Below are 18,636 nucleotides of genomic sequence, written 5' to 3' on the forward strand. Positions count from 1 at the left end.
TAGGCGGTGGCACCGCCTAGAACTCGAGAGTTCTAGGGGTGGCACCGTCGGACTGGGCGGTGGCACCGTCCAGCACCCGAGAGGTTCGGTGGTGGCACCGCCAGCATCAGGAACCCAAGAGAATTCAAATTTTGGAACCCAAATTTGAATCCTCTTGGGGCCTATAAATACCCCTCAATTCTTAGTAGAGAATATAACCTTTTAGAAGCAATAGATTGCGATAAAAGCCTTAGCAAAGTCTTTAGCAAGTCTTATTTTCAATTGCTTGAGTGCTCACCTCCTTTTTTCTCGTTGAAAATTTGTAAGAGTGTGAACCACTGTAAAAGGTTGTAAGAGTGGTATTTGTTCTTTACATTCAAAGTGATTTGTTAGTGAAAGTTGGAAGCCTCTTCGAAGAAGGCTTCACAAGTGAATATAGGTCATTTTGATCGAACCACTTTAAATTGGTGTGTTCCTTGAACGTGTGAGTTCTTACTTTCCTGGAATTGTTATTTACACTACTGCTAGCTTTCGGTTTTCATCTACTCAAGTTACTATCGAAACGAAATCTCCTTGTATTTATGAATTAGTTTTAAACTTATAAGTTTTAATCCATCGTACTAATTCACCCCCCCCCCCTCTTAGTGTCACTCCGATTCTGATTTCTATTTCTAATAATTTATTTCTCTTTGGTTTCTTTCTAGAGTTTTCTCTCTCCTTAGACTTTCTATCTGTTACTTCTCTCTCCTATGATTTTCTCTATACAACTATTTATCTCTCTACTATACTTATTTTCTGCTTCAAACATATGTAATTCTCTCTCTCCAGTGAGATCTTGATTAAGGCTGTAATTGTTGAATCATAATAAAATCAATTGATAGAGTTTATGATTTAATCTGTGTTATAAGTAATGCAAGATTAGCTTCGATCATGAAGAGACAATTAAAGTAGGAAGAATTAATGTTGAGCTGGAGTGAAATATGTCAGAAGATTGGAGTCAAATCGAAGGATCAGTCGATGTATCGGCAGAAGGTTTCATGCCATGAGTTTGAGCATCGGGCATAAAAGAGCAGACATTACACTAAGGATATTAGATTTGCGGAGGTAAACATGTCGATTGGGCAAGAAGCCGCAAAAGAGAACGATGCACCAAAAGATTGGATGAAACGTCGATGAACTAATGACATGCGAGATAACATATGATTAATCCTTTATAATAATTGTTTAGTTCGAAATAGTTTTAAGTTTTAATTTGGTTAGAATTCGGTCAACTCAACGAGGGGCCTATTGGACCTAAGCTAGGACCGAGTTGGGCTGAATAGATAGATCACTCAACCACTTAGAGTTATGTCAAGCGATGACACTACCCAGGATGGGCGATGGAACCATATGAGGCTTAGCCTCCTGACGATACTATTGACGATTAATGTTGGTAGGTAGTGATAGGTGATAGTATCGCTAGAGTCTTGACGATACTTAGAGCTATGCCAAGCGATGGCACTGCCCAAGGTGAGCGGTGGAACCGCATGAGGCTTAGCCTCGTGGCACTGCCCTGTTAGGTGATAGTATCGCTGGAGTCCCGTCTCTATCAAGGTATAGCCCAGACCGGCAAGCGATGTCATCTCGAAGGTTCATGGAAGACTTGGGTTGCTGTTCTTTTCATCTTCCTCCTTTTGGGTTCTTGTGGATTGGCTACAAATTGCGATGTGGTTGCAGTTCTTTTATCCTCCCTCTGCAGTATCTGACATGCACTGTTGACATTCCCAATCATTATTATGTAAAGCAGGAGGTAAGTAAAAGTCGTCCAAGGATCTATCAAACATTATTTTCTTACAACATAAGACTTGCACCGTCGACGACAATATCTGCTGAATGCCACAAGCAATTTGCCATACAGCTGCATGACATGGTTGTTGCAAACAAGCAATTTGCCTTACAGCTGCATGACGTACTTAAGAGTTTACAGAACCAGAACTTACCAAAAAAAAGAGTTTACAGAACCAGATCACAGGACATAAACCATCCCGACCTCGAGAAGGGATGCAGGAGGCACACGGAGGGCCACATCAGGCCAGGTGGTGGTGCAGCAGGGGGGAGGTGCCAGCACGATGCTCCAGTTCCACACCGACGATGCTACGGGGGCCAAGATGTCTCTCCCAATACTCTTCTCTTTATGAGCATCGGATTCATTGCTGTTGTTGCTCTTCTGCATTGTCGTCGGTAAACTCTATTTTGTTCCTCACTAGACCTCTATTTTGATATCCTTAAAGGTGCACGCACTCTTGATTTGAGCAAAACATAGACTGGTAGGCAATGTGACAAATTTATTATCAGAATCTGCAGCATTTTCGTTCTATAATTGACATTACATGCAGCATACTTGTTATTTTGAACTCAATCCTACCTGCTGTTAGTGTTGAATTTGTTTGTGCTTGTCATCAGAATGTTGAATATTATTGTGAATGAAGTAAGCCATTGAATTGTGATGAGGGCGACGAGGGGGAACTATGGATTGTTTTTTATGGTAAGGATGTTTCCTTATGATCCGAGTGATAGTATTCTCCTCCAATTCAAATGTAAATGCACGAGAAACGCGGTTTGGCCACTGATTTGGATCCACTCGCCCACCGAAAGATAATTCCATTTCTTGCAACCACATATGATCAAACTCAAGTCTAAATCCTTGTTGTTTTATTTGGCCTTCCAATGTCGATTCATTTCTACGCCAACAACACAACCACTGAAACGAGAGAGAGAGAGAGAAAGAGATGAGTTCACCAAGTTCTCAGTTTGCTGCCCCGTCCGGCGCCATCGTCGGCCCATGCTTCTGCGTTCCGGATCCGATCGGCCTCACGTTCTTCATCGACGCCGCCTGGTTGAACTGTGACCACCTCGCGGTGACCGACATCAACGGCAACGTCGTCTTCAAGGTCGAAGCCCATAAGTGGAGCCTCAGAAACAGGCAGGTGGTCGTCGACGCCTCCGGCAAGCCTGTGATTTCGATGCAGCAGAAGGTCCACCTCCTCATCTCTGCTTCCCTTCCTTCTTTCTGCAAAGTCCAAGACGTTGACTCTGGTCGTTCTTTTATGCAGCTGAGAAGCATCCATGACCGGTGGCAAGTCTTCAAGGGAAATAGCTCAGATCCTAAGCATCTGCTGTTTAGCGTCAAGAGGAGTTCTGCTCTCCAATTCAAGACCGAGTTGGACGTGTTCTTAGCTGCCAACACGAAGGAGGAGGTGTGTGACTTCAAGATCAAGGGAAGCTTCCGCAAGAGATCATTCACTGTGTACAAGGGCGACTCTTCCATGGTGATCGCGCAGGTACATACCTTCTCCAGAATAAACTGTACAGCACAGATCTCAGCAGCTTTAGATTTAGATCAAAAACATTGATTGCAAGTTTTATGCGGAGTTGCATTGTTAGAATTGTGTGATATGGCGATGCAGATGAGCAAAGAAGACATACTGGTGAATGGATTGGTATCCAAGGATGCTTTCGAGGTGGCCGTCAACCCAAACACCGACTACTCCTTCATTACTGCTCTGACCATAATTCGACATGAGTTCTTTAAAGAAGACGCTGGAATCTCTGATGAAATCTCTGATGAAATCTCAAATGAAATCTCAGATGAAATCTCAAATGAAATCTCGGATGAAATTTCAAATGAAATCTCAAATGAAATCTCAAATGAAATCTCAAATGAAATCGCAAATGAAATCTCAGATGAAATCTCAGATGAAAACTCAGACGAAACCTCAGATGGAATCTCATCTGTAATCATATCTGCAATCTCAGCTTTACTAGGTGGATCCTAATTCTCCATGCCTGCTAGTATAACAACGAGTGACTTCCTCTGCAGCGTGAAACCACATACGGGTACTTGGTGAAGATTTGGATGTTCATGGAAGACTTTGGTTGTAGTACTTAAATCTTATGTTCCTCCTTTTGTGTTATTGTGGGTTGGCTATATATGTAAGAATTCATATTTATTGCACCGCAGCTGAACCTGTTTAGAGATCATATATATGTATAACAGGGAAGTGAAGTGAGGTGGATATTGGGTCTCTTCTCAGCCCTATGCACTGTTTAGAGATCATACATAAAGCTTGTTTGAAGAGCTCACTGCCACTTCTTTCAAGCATTGAAGATTCATGTTTCCTGATCTTTTCGGTGTTCAGTTTATCCTTTTTGTTATTAGGAGATTTATGTGTTTCTTTTGATTAGGAATCTCAACTATATATTATAGCTGATCATGCTTTTTCAGTGGACTAAAGAAAATGAAAGCTAATTGACATCGTCAACACTGAAGAAGAACCTCAGATTTATTAGGCTTGTCTGCTTGCACTGATGCACTCTCCGAAGAGATCTTTGAGAGATGACGGACTAATTTTCTATTGCCTCCTCACTTGAGTTTGTGTCTCATGTCATCTATTTGCGTCATCTTAAACAAATACTTGAAACGATCCAGTCTTCCACTCGATCTTTATCCTCCAATTCAGCTGTAAGAGACAGAGAGAGAGAGATAAGATGATGCGATCGAGTAGTCGGACTTCTCGGCCCGACGCCATCGTCGACCCGCGGTTCTGCGCTTCGTACCCAATCGACATCACGTTCTTCATCGACGCCTCCTGGTTGAACTGTGACCGCCTCGCCGTAACCGACACCAACGGAAACGTCGTCTTCAAGGTTGAAGTCCGTAAGCGGAGCCTCAGAAGCTGGCATGTAGTCGTCGACGACTCCGGCAAGCCTGTGATCGCGATGCGGGAGAATATATATATATATATATATATATATATATATATTCCCATTTGTATTTATAATAAAATATTATTCTCTGATTATAAAAATATAAATTCAATATTTTGACTCGATAGTAACTCCTATCTTGATTAAGACTTTTAAACTAAGATCCTATCTAATCGCAAAGCTTGATTTAATATTTGAATATATTCTCTTAAATTAAAGTTTGTAAAAAAAATTATGAAAAACCTTGAAACTTGATGCAATCTTATGTTGTTGCTAAGCGTAATGTTTCTTAGAATCTCTAAATTCTTAACCATGTATTCCAGAATAGTTTTTGATGTGCTCGATTTATTCTATCTTACCTGTTCTAATCAATTGTAAAACTTTGTTTCGTTTGGAATCTTAGCTTTCTTGAACCAATCCCTAGATATAAAATCAAACATAAATATCAGACTTTTTTCGTTATAGAATATTTATCAGATTTTATATATTTTTTTATATTTTGATCAACAACTTATTTTGATAGGTTAACGATCAACTTTCTAAAATTTTCTTTTCCTATAGAGAGGTAAAATATATTTATGTTTTTGATGGAAATTAAATTATCTAATCCAACATAATCATCTACTTCAAGAAAATTAATATTATGCATATGGTAGATTGTATTTTGTACAATCTAAACGTCTTGTATCTTAGTAAGAATGTAATTGAAAAATCTATTATATACGATGAGTTATCTTCATTAAATTTTTCTATTAAGATATTTTCATTTTCTTCTACTTATATATCATGTTTTTTTTTTTACTTCAAACAATATAGAAGGATATATACCTCTTTTATAAATATCTTTTAAAATTAATGAGACTTCTGTCTTAATTCTATAGATTCTTAAAATAAGATTTTCATCTAGTATTAAACGTGAGATCAGCTTTAGTACTCTTTTATCATCTATTATTTTTCGGAGAGTAATACACAATCTATATCATTTATCATATTTTTACAAAAAGTAATAAAAAATTTATATAATTTATTATAGTTTTAAATAATCGAAGATAATTTTTTTTAAACTTTCTGATACGAGAAAATAATAATGAGATCTAAAATAACATATAAAAGTCATTATCCATACCTTCAATCTTTTCTTTTGTATGCGAATTAATTTTTCTATTGACCGTCTTTATCCTATTATAATCTAATTTATCCATTGCTTTTTTTATTATCTCCTCCTATTTTATAATTGTCAGATCTACTTCTCGGCTACATTGTTATTAATTCTTAACTATATTATCTTAAGATCTAATTTCTCTTTCTAATAATTTATTTGTTTTTTTCTAGAATTTTCTATCTCCTTAGACTTTCTATATCTATTATTTCTCTCTCTTATGATTTTCTCTATACAACTATTTATCTCTCTAATATATTTATTTTCTCCCCGTAACAAATTTAGTTCTCTCTCTAATGAGATCTTATTTAAGGCTCTAATTGTTGAATCTTGGATTTTGATAATAAAACGGTAGAGTTTATAATCTAATTTATGTTTTGAGTAACGCAAAACTAGCTTAGATAATAAAGAGACAATTAAAATATGAAGAATTAATTTTGAGCTACAGTGGAACATGCCAAAAGATTAGACGTTAAGCCGGAGGATCGCTCAATGTGTCGATAGAAGGCTTCGTGCCATGAGTTTTGGTATCGGACCTAGAAGAGCGGAAATTGGGATAAAGAGATCGGAGTTGCAGAGGTCAACATATCGATCGATCAAAAGGCCACGAAAGAGGACGATGTGGCAAAGGATTGGACAAAGCGTCGATGAACCAATGACATGTCGGACAACATGTGATTAATGCTTTGTAATAATTGTCTAGATCGAAGTAATTTTAAGTTGTAATTGGGTTGGAATTAGGCCAACTCAATTAGGGGCTCATTGGACTTAAGTTAGGATTAAATTGGGCTTGATGGATGGCTCACTCGGCCACTTAGAGTCATGCTAAGCGGTGGCACCGCCCACGTTGGGTAGTGGAACTGCTTGAGGCTCAACCTCCCAGCGGTACTGTCGGTAGTTAATGTTGCCAAGCAATGGTACCACTAGAGGCTAGTCTCGAAAGCTCTGTCATGTGGTGGTTCCGCCTAGTATCTATTGGGTGGTGGGTATCATGAAGACCTAGGATGAGACTAGTTTTGGCTCTAAGTTTGAATCCATTTGGGACCTATAAATGCCTCTCTCATCCTTGCTCAGAATACTCAACTCAAGAATTGAGAACAAAAACAAGGAAAAACTCTATTGTAATATTGTGAGAGTTCTCCTTCTCTAGTCTAAGTGTTGATTTCTATTTAAGAGATGAGCGAATGGGGGTATAAAGGTTTTCTATTGAGCTTGTAAAAAGGAGAATAGAGTTGTCAAAAGGAGAATAGAGCTTGTCATCCCCCATTGAAGGAAGACCATTAGTGGATGCCGGTGGCCTTGACGGAAAAGAAATCGGTAGTGGATGTAGGTCACGATGATCGAACCACTATAAATTGGTGTGCTTTCTTTCTTCGCTGTCATTTACTTAGTTTGCAATTGCTTTACTTCCTCTTACGAACGTTTTTAAAGTTAAATACTTTTTAATATGGTTTTATCGTACGAAGTTTCGAATTATCGATGTAATTTTATGTACGCACTAATTCACCCACACTAAGTCTTAGTGCCGACTCGATCATAACACTAATGCCTTATTGAAAAATCTCTTCATGAGATGATGGGCATCAATAAATCATATGGTATAATAGAAACAAAAATAAAAATATTTTAAAAATTAAAAACTCATATTAAACATGTTAACTTATAATCTCTCAAACCTTGAATATAATCAACACTTCTACCTCATCACTTCTCTCATTGTTGTTAAATCATTATATGAACCCTTTGTTAATAGAAGGATAATTCAAAACTATGATATGTACTACGTAAGGCTTGAAGGTTCATGAAAGACTTGGGTTGCAGTTCTTTTCATCTTCCTCCTTTTGGGTTGTTGTGGATTGGCCACAAATTGCGATGTCAGAACAAACATGGTTGTAGTTCTTTTATCCTCCCTCTGCAGTATTAAAGGCTAAGCAATGGACTCTCTGACATGCACTGTCGACATTACCAATCGTTATTATGTAAAGCAGGAGGTAGGTAAAAGTCGTCCAAGGATCTATCAAACATTATTTTCTTACAACATAAGACTTGCACCGTTGACGACACTATCTGCTGAATGCCACAAGCAATTTGCCATACAGCTGCATGACATGGTTCTTGCAAACAAGCATGACAAGATTCCCACGTACTTGAGTTTACAGAACCAGACCACAGGACATAAACCATCCCGACCTCGAGAAGGGATGCAGGAGGCACACGGAGGGCCACATCAGGCCAGGTGGTCGTGGTGGCGGTGGTGGTGCAGCAGGGGGGAGGTGCCGGCACGATGCTCCAGTTCCACACCGACGATGCTACGGGGGCCAAGATGTCTCTCCCAATACTCTTCTCTTTATGAGCATCGGATTCATTGCTTTTGTTGCTCTTCTGCATTGTCGTCGGTAAACTCTATTTTGTTCCTCACTAGACCTCTATTTTGATCTCCTTAAAGGTGCACGCACTCTTGATTTGAGCAAAACATAGACTGGTAGGCAATGTGACAAATTTATTATCAGAATCTGCAGCATTTTCGTTCTATAATTGACGTTACATGCAGCATACTTATTATTTTCAAGTCAGTCCAACCTTCTGTTAGTGTTGAATTTGTTTGTGCTTGTCATCAGAATGTTGAATATTATTGTGAATGAAGTAAGCCATTGAATTGTGATGAGGGCGACGAGGGGGAACTATGAATTGTTTTTTATGGTAAGTGATAGAAGATAAGATTTTTCCAACTTGATAGAAGATAAGATTTCCTCAATTATATGAGGAAATATCTCTATTCTATTTATTCTGTTGAGGGAAATCTTTTCTCCTAATCTTAATCTATATAAATAGGAGAGGGAACATGTTAATATATTCAAGCTAAAGCTATTTCATTTCTACAATAAAGCTTCTTCAATTATTGTTCTTATCTTCTATTGATCGAGAAACGCGGTTTGATCGAGAAACAATAAAGCTTCTTCAATTATTGTTATTATCTTCTATTGATCGAGAAACGCGGTTTGATCGAGAAACGCGGTTTGACCATGGATCCACTCGCCCACCGAAAGATAATTCCACTTGCAACCACATATGTCGATTCATTTGTGCGCCAACAACACAACGATTGAAACGAGAGTGAGAGGGAGAGAGAGAGAGAAAGAGAGATGGGTTCACTAATTTCTAAGGTTGCTGCCCCGTCCTGCGCCATCGTCGACCCGCGGTTCTGCGCGTCGTACCCGATCGAACTCACGTTCTTCATCGACGCCGCCTGGTTGAACTGTGACCACCTCGCGGTGACCGACATCAACGGCAACGTCGTCTTCAAGGTCGAAGCCCATAAGTGGAGCCTCAGAAACAGGCAGGTGGTCGTCGACGCCTCCGGCAAGCCTGTGATTTCGATGCAGCAGAAGGTCCACCTCCTCATCTCTGCTTTGCCTCCTTCTTTCTGCAAAGTCCAAGACGTTGACTCTGGTTGTTCTGTCATGCAGCTGAGCAGCATCCATGACCGGTGGCTAGTCTTCAAGGGAAATAGCTCAGATCCTAAGCATCTGCTGTTTAGCGTCAAGAGGAGTTCTGCTTTCCAATTCAAGACCGAGTTGGACGTGTTCTTAGCTGCCAACAAGGAGGAGGAGGTGTGTGACTTCAAGATCAAGGGAAGCTTCCGCAACAGATCATGCACTGTGTACAAGGGCGACTATTCCATGGTGATCGCGCAGGTACTTACCTTCTCCAGAATAAACTGTACAGCACACGGATCTCAGCAGCTTTAGATTTAGATCAAAGCATTGATTGCAAGTTTTATGTGGAGTTGAATTGTTAGAATTGTGTGATATGGCGATGCAGATGAGCAAAGAATACAAATTGGTGAATGGATTGGTATCCAAGGATGCTTTCGGGGTGGCCGTCATCCCAAACACCGACTACTCCTTCATTACTGCTCTGACCATCATTCGACATAAGTTCTTTAAAGAAGACACTAGAATCTCTGATGTAATCTCTCATGTAATCTCTCATGTAATCTCAAATGAAATCTCAACTGCACTCATATCTGCAATCTCAGCTTTACTAGGTGGATCCTAATTCTCCATGCCTGCTAGTATAACAACGAGTGACTTCCTCTGCAGCATGAAACCACAGATGGATACTTGGTGAAGACTTGGATTGTAGTACTTAATCTTATGTTCCTCCTTTTGTGTTATCGTGGGATGGCTATATATGTATGTAAGATTATAATATGTAGTTTGCACCGCAGCTGAACCTGTTTAGAGATCATATATATGTATAACAGGGAAGTGAAGTGAGGTGGATATTGGGTCTCTTCTCAGCCCTATGCACTGTTTAGAGATCATACATAAAGCTTGTTTGAAGAGCTCACCGCCACTTCTTTCAAGCATTGAAGATTCATGTTTCCTGATCTTTTCAGTGTTCAGTTTATCCTTTTTGTTATTAGGAGATTTATGTGTTTCTTTTGATTAGGAATCTCAACTATATATTATAGCTGATCATGCTTTTTCAGTGGACTAAAGCAAACGAAAGCTAATTGACATCGTCAACACCGAAGAAGAACCTCAGATTTATTAGGCTTGTCTGCTTGCACTGATCCACTCTCTGAAGCGGTCTTTGAGAGATGACGGGCTTATTTTCTATTGCCTCCTCACTTGAGTTTGTGTCTCATGTCATCTATATGCGTCATATCTTAAACAAATACTTGACTCGATCCAGTCTTCCGCTTGATCTTTTTCCTCCGATTCAGTTGTAAGAGAGAGAGAGAGAGAGAGAGAGAGAGAGAGAAGATGAGCGAATCGAGTCCTCGGATTTCTCGGCCCGACGCCATCGTCGACCCGCGGTTCTGCGCTTCGTACCCGATCGACCTCACGTTCTTCATCAACGCCTCCTGGTTGAACTGTGACCGCCTCGCCGTGACCGACATCAACGGCAACGTCATCTTCAATGTTGAAGTCCGTAAGCGGAGCCTCAGAAGCTGGCATGTAGTCGTCGACGACTCCGGCAAGCCTGTGATCGCGATGCGGGAGAAGGTCCACCTTCTCGTGTCTGCCACACATCCAACTTTGGCTGTTCCGTCATGCAGCTGCGTATCGTGCATGACCGGTGGCAGGTCTTCGAGGGAGATAGCTCGGATCCTAAAGATCAGCTGTTTAGCGTCAGGAGGACTTCTTCTGACCAAGTCAAGACCGTGTTGGATGTGTTCTTAGCTGCCAACACCAAGGAAGAAATCGTAAGATGATAATAGAGACACTTCAACAACTAAATTCTCAAAACTTACTTGTCTCAAACCTCATCCTCATATATATATATATATATTCCCTTTTGAATTTATAATAAAATATTATTCTGTGATTATAAAAAGATAAATTCAATACTTTGACTCGATAGTAACTCCTGTCTTGATTAAGACTTTTAAACTAAAATTCTATCTAATCGCAAAGCTTGATTTAATATTTGAATATATTCTCCTAAATTAAAGTTTACAAAATAAATTATGAAAAGCCTTGAAACTTGATGCAATCTTATGTTGTTGCTATACGTAATGTTTTTTAGAATCTCTAAGTTCTTAACCATGTATTCCATAATAGTTTTCCATGTATTCTTAACCATGTTATTCTATCTTATCTGTTCTAATTAATTGTAGAACTTTGATTTGTTTGGAATCTTAGCTTTCTTGAACCAATTCCTAAATATGAAATCAATCATAAATATCAAACTTTTTTCGTCATAGAATATTTATCATTTTATAAAATTTTCTTATTTTGACAGGTTAACGATCAACTTTCTAAAATTTTCTTTTCCTATAGAGAGGTAAAATATTGTAACACCTTTGATTAGTCTCATATCGAAAGTGGGTAATATTAAGATTGACTTCTATCGAAAGTGGGTCCGATGAGTGTACTACTATCAACTTCAGCTTAAGCATTTTGGTCAGTAGTTTAGACCAAACAAAGTTGATAGGCCAGTTAGTCCATCGGCCCAGGTCATGACATTTGGTATTAGAGCCGACCTAGCATTTAGGCATGGTGAGGGGGCTCGAGTAGGAAAGGGCTATCCGTAGAGAGAGTCAGAGGACTTGTCACGACGTGGAGCCACCACTAGACTACGCCTCACATGTACTATGCTAGGGTTTGATCTGGGTTATGTTGGGTCTTGACGACGACGTTAAGCCTTTGAGTGAGGGTGATTGTAACACCCTTGATATATATATATATATATATATATATATATATATATATATATATATATATATATATATATATATATATAATATTCCCATTTGAATTTATAATAAAATATTATTCTCTGATTATAGAAAGATAACTCAAGACTTTGATTCGATAGTAACTCCTATCTTGAACATATTCTCCTAAATTAAAGTTTGTAAAAAAAATTATGGAAGGTCTTGAAAATTGATGCAATCTTATGTTGTTGCTATACGTAATGTTTTTTAGAATCTCTAAATTCCTAACCATATTCCATAGTAGTTTTCTGTGCTCGGTTTATTCTATCTTATCTGTTATAATCAATTGTAAAACTTTGATTTGTTTGGAATCTTAGTTTTCTTAAACCAATCCCTAAATATAAAATCAATCTGATGAATACTGCATAAATATCAAACTTTTTTCTTCATAGAATATTTATCAGACTTTATAAAATTTTCTTATTTTGATTAACAACTTATTTTGACGGGTTAACGATCAACTTTATAAAAAAAAAAATTTATAGAGAGGTAAAATATATTTATATTTTTTTATGAAAATTAAATAGTATAATCCAACATAATCATCTACTTCAATAAAATTAATATTATGTATATGGTGTTGAATATCAGATTTTGATGATGAAATCAAATTGATGTGTTTGTGATCTAATATGCACTTTAAGTGACGCAAGACTGGCTTCGATTAAGAAGAGAAAAATTGATTGAAGTAAGAGGAAACAGATGTTGAGCTGGAGTTATACATGTTAGGAAATTAGACGTCGGGCCATAGGATCGATCGATGTGTCGGCAGAAGGCTTCGTGCCATGAATTTGGGCATTGGGCTAAGATGATCAGATGTTACGAGAAGACAACATGCCGGTTGGGCAATACGCCAAAGGAGAGGACGATGCGTCAAAGGATCAGACGAAGCGTCGAAAGAACCAATGACATGCCAGACAATATATGATTCATGCTTTGTAATAATTTGTCTAGATCGAGTTAGTTTAGGTCTAATTGAGTTGATTTAGAATGTAATTAGGTCAACTCAATTATGGACCAATTGGGCCTATGTTAGGATTGTTTTGGGCCAAGAGAAAGATTCATTTAGTTGGGTTAAGCAGTGGCACTGCCAAAGACTTTGTCTCAAAGACATGGTCTCCAAGACTATATCAGGCAATGGTATCACCCAGTGTTAATGCTGCAGGCGGTGGTATTGCTAGGAAGTAGAAAACCTAGGATGAAATCTTTTTTACTCTATTTTTTAATCTATTTGGGGTCTATAAATACCCCAACTATTCCTGCATGGAGTAGGAAGATTTTGAGCATGAAATTGAGTTTAAAAAGAGAAAAAAAATACTTAAGAAAAATTGGAAACTCTCTTAGGATTTAGGATCACTTCTATCAGTGTTTAGAAGTTTGTCTAAAGGGAGAAGTGAGGTTTAAGAAAGAGAGGTTATAATGGTTCTCTCCTATGCCTATCAAAATGAGAAAAAGTGTAAAAGAGTAGTCGATCTTGACCTATTGAAGGAAGATCGGTAGTGGAAGCTGGTGGCCTCGAGTAAAGAGGATTCGGGAATAGATGTAGGTTATGACGATCGAACCACTATAAAACTCTATTTGTATTTATATTTTTCTTTTCATTCCCTTACTGCAAACTGATTTATTTTTACTATGCTTACGAACACTTTTTAAAGGTAAACATATTTTTGATATCGACTTTTCTCAAATGAATCTACAAACCGACGTGAAAAATCTATCATATATGATGAGGTATCTTCGTTAACTTTTTCTATTAAGATATTTTCATTTTCTTCTACTTATATATCATATATCATGCATTTTTTTTTATTTACTTCAAACAATATAGGAGGATTTATACCTCTTTTATAAATTTCTTTTAAAATTACTGAGACTTCTATCTTAATTCTATAGATTCATAAAATAAGATTTTCATATAATATTAAATGAGAGATTAGTACTCTTTTATCATCTATTATTCTTGGGAGAGTAATACAAAATCTATATCATTTATCATATTTTTACAAAGAGTAATAAAAATTCTATATATTTTTTTATATTTTTAAATAATCAAAGATAAATTTCTTTTAAACTTTTTGATACGAGAAAAATAATAACAAGATTTAAAATAACAAATAAAAGTCATTATCCATACTTTCAATCTTCTCTTTTGTATGCGAATTATTTTTCTTATTGATCATATCTATCCTATTATAATCTAATTTATCGATTGCTTTTTTATCTAGTTTCGTCCTATTTTATGATTGTCAGATCTACTTCTCGTTCCTATTGTGATTAATTCTTAACTATATTATCTTAAGATCTGATTTCTCTTTCTAATAATTTATTTCTCTTTCGTTTCTTTCTACAATTTTCTTTCTCCTTAGACTTTTTATCTCTATTATTTCTCTCTCCTATGATTTTCTCTATACAACTATTTATCTCTCTAATAGATCTAATTCTCTCTCTAGTGAGATCTTGATTAAGGTCTTAATTGTTGAATCTCATATTTTGATGATAAAACTAATTGATAGAGTTTATGATCTAATATGTGCTTTGAGTAACGCAGGACTAGCTTCGATCATTAAGTGATAATTAAAGCAGGAAGAATTAATCTTCGAACATGTCAGAAGATTGGACGTCAAGCAGAAGAATCGGTCGATGTGTCGGCAGAAGACTTCGTGCCATGAGTTCGGGCATCGGGCCTAGAAGAGCAGACATTGCGCCAAGGAGATCGAAGTTACGGAAGTCAACATGCCGATTGGGCAAAAGGCCACAAAAGAGGATGATGTGCCAAAAGATTATACGAAGCATCGATAAACTAATGACATATCGAACAACATATGATTAATGCTTTGTAATAATTGTCTAGATCGAAATAGTTTAAGTTATAATTGGATTAGAATTAGACTAACTCAATTAGGGGCCAATTGAGCCTAAGTTAGAGTTGAGTTGGGCCGGATGGATAGCTCACTCGGACACTTAGAGCCATGCCAAGAGGTGGCATCGCATGAGGCTAAGCCTCTCGACAGTACTATTGGTAGTTAATGCTTCTAAGCGATGGTACCCACCAGAGCCCAGTCTACGAGGCTTTGTCAAGTGATGGCACCGCCTAGTGTCAGATTGGCAGGCGGTGGTACCGCTAGTACCCGAAGACTCGAGATGATACTAGTTTTGGCTTCAAGTTTGAATCCATTTTGGGTCTATAAATATCTCTTTTCTCTCTACTTAAAATACACCGAGAACAAAAATAAAGGAAAACTCTATTGTAATCTTGTGAGAGTTCTTCTCTCTATTGAGCTTGTCAAAAGGAGAATAAAGTTATAAGGGTAGTTGGTCCTCGCTCATTGAAAAAAGATTATTAGTGAATGCTGGTAGCCTTGACGGAAGAGGAATCGGTAGTGAATGTAGGGCAAGACGATTGAATCACTATAAATTTGTGCGCTTTCTTTCTTTGTCGTCATTTACTTAGTTTGCAACTGTTTTACTTCCTCGTTACTTTAGCTGCATACTTTTGACGAATGTTTTTAATGTTAAACACTTTTTGATATGGTTTCATCATACGAAGTTTCGACGTAATTTTACGTACGCACTAATTCAGCCCCGTTTCAGTGCCGACTCGATCCTAACACTAATGTCTTATTGAAAAAGATGATGGACATCAATAAATCATATAGTATAATGGAAAAGAATAAAAATATTTTAAAAAAAAAAAACTCATATTAAACATGATAACTTATAATCTCTCAAATCTTGAATATCAAAACATAATCAAGGCTCTCCCTTATCTCTTCTCTCAATGTTGTCTAAATCATAACCCTTTGTTAATAGAAGGATAATTCAAAACTATGATATGTACTTGGTACGACTTTTAAACCAAAATCCCATCTAATCACATAATTTTCTCGCCTTTAGATTTGGATCAAAGCTTACGGTTCTTCCAACATTCGATTACATGAAATGGAACTCAGGGATCTTGGCATTCACTTCTGGATGCAAAAAGGCTTGTGGAAGATAGGTGGTCTAGTTCAATATATAATCATTTTTATGCAGAAATCTTGTTTGATATTAATCGATCCGAAAGGCCACTCTGTTAATGTGAGGAATTAAGGTAGGTTTGGCTTAGAAACCATTGCAAGTTGATAGAATTGTGTGACATGTCAATGCAGATGAGCAAAGAATACAAATTAGTGAACAGCTCAGTATCCAAGGATGCTTTCGGGGTGGCCGTCAACCCAAACGCCGACTACTCCTTCATTACTGCTCTGGCCATAATTCGACATGAGTTCTTTAAAGTAGACATTGTAACCTCTGATGAAATCTATGATGAAATCTCATTTGCAATCTCAGCTGCAGTAGGTGGATCCTAATTCTCCAAGCCTGCTAGTATAACAACGAGTGACTTCCTCTGCAGCGGGAAACCACAGATGGGTACTTGGTGAAGACTTGGAAGTTCATGGAAGACTTTGGTTGCAGTACTTAATCTTATGTTCCTCCTTTTGTGTTATTGTGGGTTGGCTATATATGTAAGAATTCATATTGGGTCTCTTCTCAGCCCTATGCACTGTCTAGAGATCATATATATGTATAACAGGGAAGTGAAAGTGAGGTGGATATTGGGTCTTTCTCAGCCCTATGCACTGTCTAGAGATCATACATAAAGCTTGTTTGAAGTGCTCACAGCCACTTCTTTCAAGCATTGAAGATTCATGTTTCCTGATATTTTCGGTGTTCTGTTTATCCTTTTTGTTATTAGGAGATTTATGTGTTTCTTTTGATTAGGAATCTCAACTATATATTATAGCTGATCATGCTTTTTCAGTGGACTAATTCCACCTTTCCCCCTAAAGAAAACGAAAGCTAATTGACATCGTCAACACTGAAGAAGAACCTCAGATTTATTAGGCTTGTCTGCTTGCACTGATGCACTCTCTGAAGCGGTCTTTGAGAGATGATGGCCTACTTTTCTTTTGCCTTCTCACTTGAGCTTGTGGCTCATGTCATCTATTGCGTCATCTTAAACTCGATCCAGTCTTCCGCTTGATCTTTATCCTCCAATTCGGCTGTCAGAGAGAGAGAGAGAGAGAGAGAGAGAAGATGTCGGACTCGAGTAGTCCGATTTCTCGGCCCGACGCCATCGTCGACCCGCGGTTCTGCGTGTCGTACCCGATCGACCTCACGTTCTTCATCGACGCCGCCTGGTTGAACTGTGACCACCTCGCGGTGACCGACATCAACGGAAACGTCGTCTTCAAGGTCGAAGCCCATAAGTGGAACCTCAGAAACAGGCAGGTGGTCGTCGACGCCTCCGGCAAGCCTGTGATTTCGATGCAGCAGAAGGTCCACCTCTTCATCTCTGCTTCGCTTCCTTCTTTCTGCAAAGTTCAAGACTTTGACTCTGGTTGTTCTGTCATGCAGCTGCGTAGCGTCCATGACCGGTGGCAGGTCTTCAAGGGAGATAGCTCGGATCCTAAAGACCTGCTGTTTAGCGTCAGGAGGAGTTCTGCTCTCCAATTCAAGACCGAGTTGGACGTGTTCTTAGCTGCCAACACGGAGGAGGAGGTGTGTGACTTCAAGATGAAGGGAAGCTACCGCAAGAGATCATGCACGGTGTACAAGGGAGATTCTTCCACGGAGGTCGCACAGGTTATAGGCCTCGAATTTTGTCGGAATTCTTTTATGAGAAGATGATGAGCATACATATCTGTCTCAAACCTCAAATCCCGAATATCTAAACATGATTAAGGCTCTACTTATCTTTTATCTCAATGTTGTGTCTAAATCATTATATGAAACCCTCTATTAATAAAAGGATAACTCCAACTATCATGTGTATTCCATAAGACTTTTAAGCCAAAATCCCATCTAATCACATAATTTTCTTGCCTTTAGATTTAGATCAAAGCTTACATTTCTTCCAACATTGGATTACATGCAAAATATCTTGTGGAAGATAGGTAGTCTAGTTCAATATAAAATCATTTTTATGCTGAAACCTTGTTTCATATTAATCAATCCGAAAGGCCACTTTGTTGATGTGAGGAATTAAGGTAGGTTTGGCTCAGAAACCATTGCAAGTTGATAGAATTGTGTGACATGTCAATGCAGATGAGCAAAGAATACAAGTTTGTGAACAGCTCAGTATCCAAGAATGCTTTTGGGGTGGCCATCAGCCCAAACACTGACCACTCCTTCATAGCTGCCCTGCTCATAATTCAACATGAGCTCCAGCTCCATAATGAACACTCTGAAGCCTCAGGTGCAGTCGTAGGAGAAATCTCCGATGGAATCTTCCAAGGACTCGCAGCTGCATTAGGTGGATCCTAATTCTCCCAACCTGCTAATATAACAATGAGTGACTTCCCCTGCAAAATGTAACTATAGATTGGTACTCTGTGAAGACTTGATGGTTCATGAATGACTTGGGTTGCAGTTCTTTTCATCTTCCTCCTTTTGGGTTCTTGTGGATTGGCTACAATTTGCCATGTCAGAACAGACATGGTTGTACTTCTTTTATCCTCCCTCTGCAGTATCAAAGGCTAAG

General features: G+C 38.3%; 4 protein-coding genes across 4 annotated transcripts; all 4 read left to right on the forward strand.

Annotated features, from left to right (window-relative positions):
• Positions 1-2,306: 2,306 nt before the first annotated feature.
• On the forward strand, positions 2,307-3,966 carry LOC135597756 (protein LURP-one-related 15-like). The gene is made up of 3 exons (XM_065091181.1): positions 2,307-2,993; positions 3,072-3,299; positions 3,426-3,966. Exons 1-3 carry the CDS (start codon positions 2,748-2,750, stop codon positions 3,792-3,794), a joined length of 843 nt encoding a protein of 280 aa, XP_064947253.1. The 5' UTR covers positions 2,307-2,747; the 3' UTR covers positions 3,795-3,966.
• Positions 3,967-8,975: 5,009 nt separating this feature from the next.
• On the forward strand, positions 8,976-10,187 carry LOC103972663 (protein LURP-one-related 10-like). The gene is made up of 3 exons (XM_009387005.3): positions 8,976-9,273; positions 9,352-9,579; positions 9,707-10,187. Exons 1-3 carry the CDS (start codon positions 9,028-9,030, stop codon positions 9,941-9,943), a joined length of 711 nt encoding a protein of 236 aa, XP_009385280.2. The 5' UTR covers positions 8,976-9,027; the 3' UTR covers positions 9,944-10,187.
• A 469-nt stretch (positions 10,188-10,656) lies between these two features.
• LOC135596505 (protein LURP-one-related 15-like) lies at positions 10,657-16,462 on the forward strand. Its single transcript, XM_065088552.1, has 3 exons — positions 10,657-10,899; positions 10,953-11,099; positions 16,262-16,462. Exons 1-3 carry the CDS (start codon positions 10,657-10,659, stop codon positions 16,460-16,462), a joined length of 591 nt encoding a protein of 196 aa, XP_064944624.1.
• A 561-nt stretch (positions 16,463-17,023) lies between these two features.
• Positions 17,024-18,534, forward strand: LOC135597758 (protein LURP-one-related 15-like). The gene is made up of 3 exons (XM_065091185.1): positions 17,024-17,432; positions 17,511-17,738; positions 18,201-18,534. The coding sequence occupies exons 1-3, from the start codon at positions 17,190-17,192 to the stop codon at positions 18,417-18,419; spliced, it is 690 nt and encodes a 229-aa protein (XP_064947257.1). The 5' UTR covers positions 17,024-17,189; the 3' UTR covers positions 18,420-18,534.
• The last annotated feature ends 102 nt before the right edge of the window (positions 18,535-18,636 follow it).

Source organism: Musa acuminata, chromosome BXJ1-11 (genome assembly GCF_036884655.1).
Source record: "Musa acuminata AAA Group cultivar baxijiao chromosome BXJ1-11, Cavendish_Baxijiao_AAA, whole genome shotgun sequence".
In the NCBI taxonomy this organism is placed as follows: domain Eukaryota; kingdom Viridiplantae; phylum Streptophyta; class Magnoliopsida; order Zingiberales; family Musaceae; genus Musa; species Musa acuminata.

Coding starts and splice junctions, on each gene's coding strand:
- LOC135596505 (XM_065088552.1), top strand. CDS start 10,657: ATGAGCGAATCGAGTCCTCGGATTTCTCGGCCCGACGCCATCGTCGAC. Junction 10,900..10,952: donor TGATCGCGATGCGGGAGAAG/GTCCACCTTCTC, acceptor TCCGTCATGCAG/CTGCGTATCGTGCATGACCG. Junction 11,100..16,261: donor CCAACACCAAGGAAGAAATC/GTAAGATGATAA, acceptor ATGTCAATGCAG/ATGAGCAAAGAATACAAATT.
- LOC135597758 (XM_065091185.1), top strand. CDS start 17,190: ATGTCGGACTCGAGTAGTCCGATTTCTCGGCCCGACGCCATCGTCGAC. Junction 17,433..17,510: donor TGATTTCGATGCAGCAGAAG/GTCCACCTCTTC, acceptor TCTGTCATGCAG/CTGCGTAGCGTCCATGACCG. Junction 17,739..18,200: donor CTTCCACGGAGGTCGCACAG/GTTATAGGCCTC, acceptor ATGTCAATGCAG/ATGAGCAAAGAATACAAGTT.
- LOC135597756 (XM_065091181.1), top strand. CDS start 2,748: ATGAGTTCACCAAGTTCTCAGTTTGCTGCCCCGTCCGGCGCCATCGTC. Junction 2,994..3,071: donor TGATTTCGATGCAGCAGAAG/GTCCACCTCCTC, acceptor TCTTTTATGCAG/CTGAGAAGCATCCATGACCG. Junction 3,300..3,425: donor CTTCCATGGTGATCGCGCAG/GTACATACCTTC, acceptor ATGGCGATGCAG/ATGAGCAAAGAAGACATACT.
- LOC103972663 (XM_009387005.3), top strand. CDS start 9,028: ATGGGTTCACTAATTTCTAAGGTTGCTGCCCCGTCCTGCGCCATCGTC. Junction 9,274..9,351: donor TGATTTCGATGCAGCAGAAG/GTCCACCTCCTC, acceptor TCTGTCATGCAG/CTGAGCAGCATCCATGACCG. Junction 9,580..9,706: donor ATTCCATGGTGATCGCGCAG/GTACTTACCTTC, acceptor ATGGCGATGCAG/ATGAGCAAAGAATACAAATT.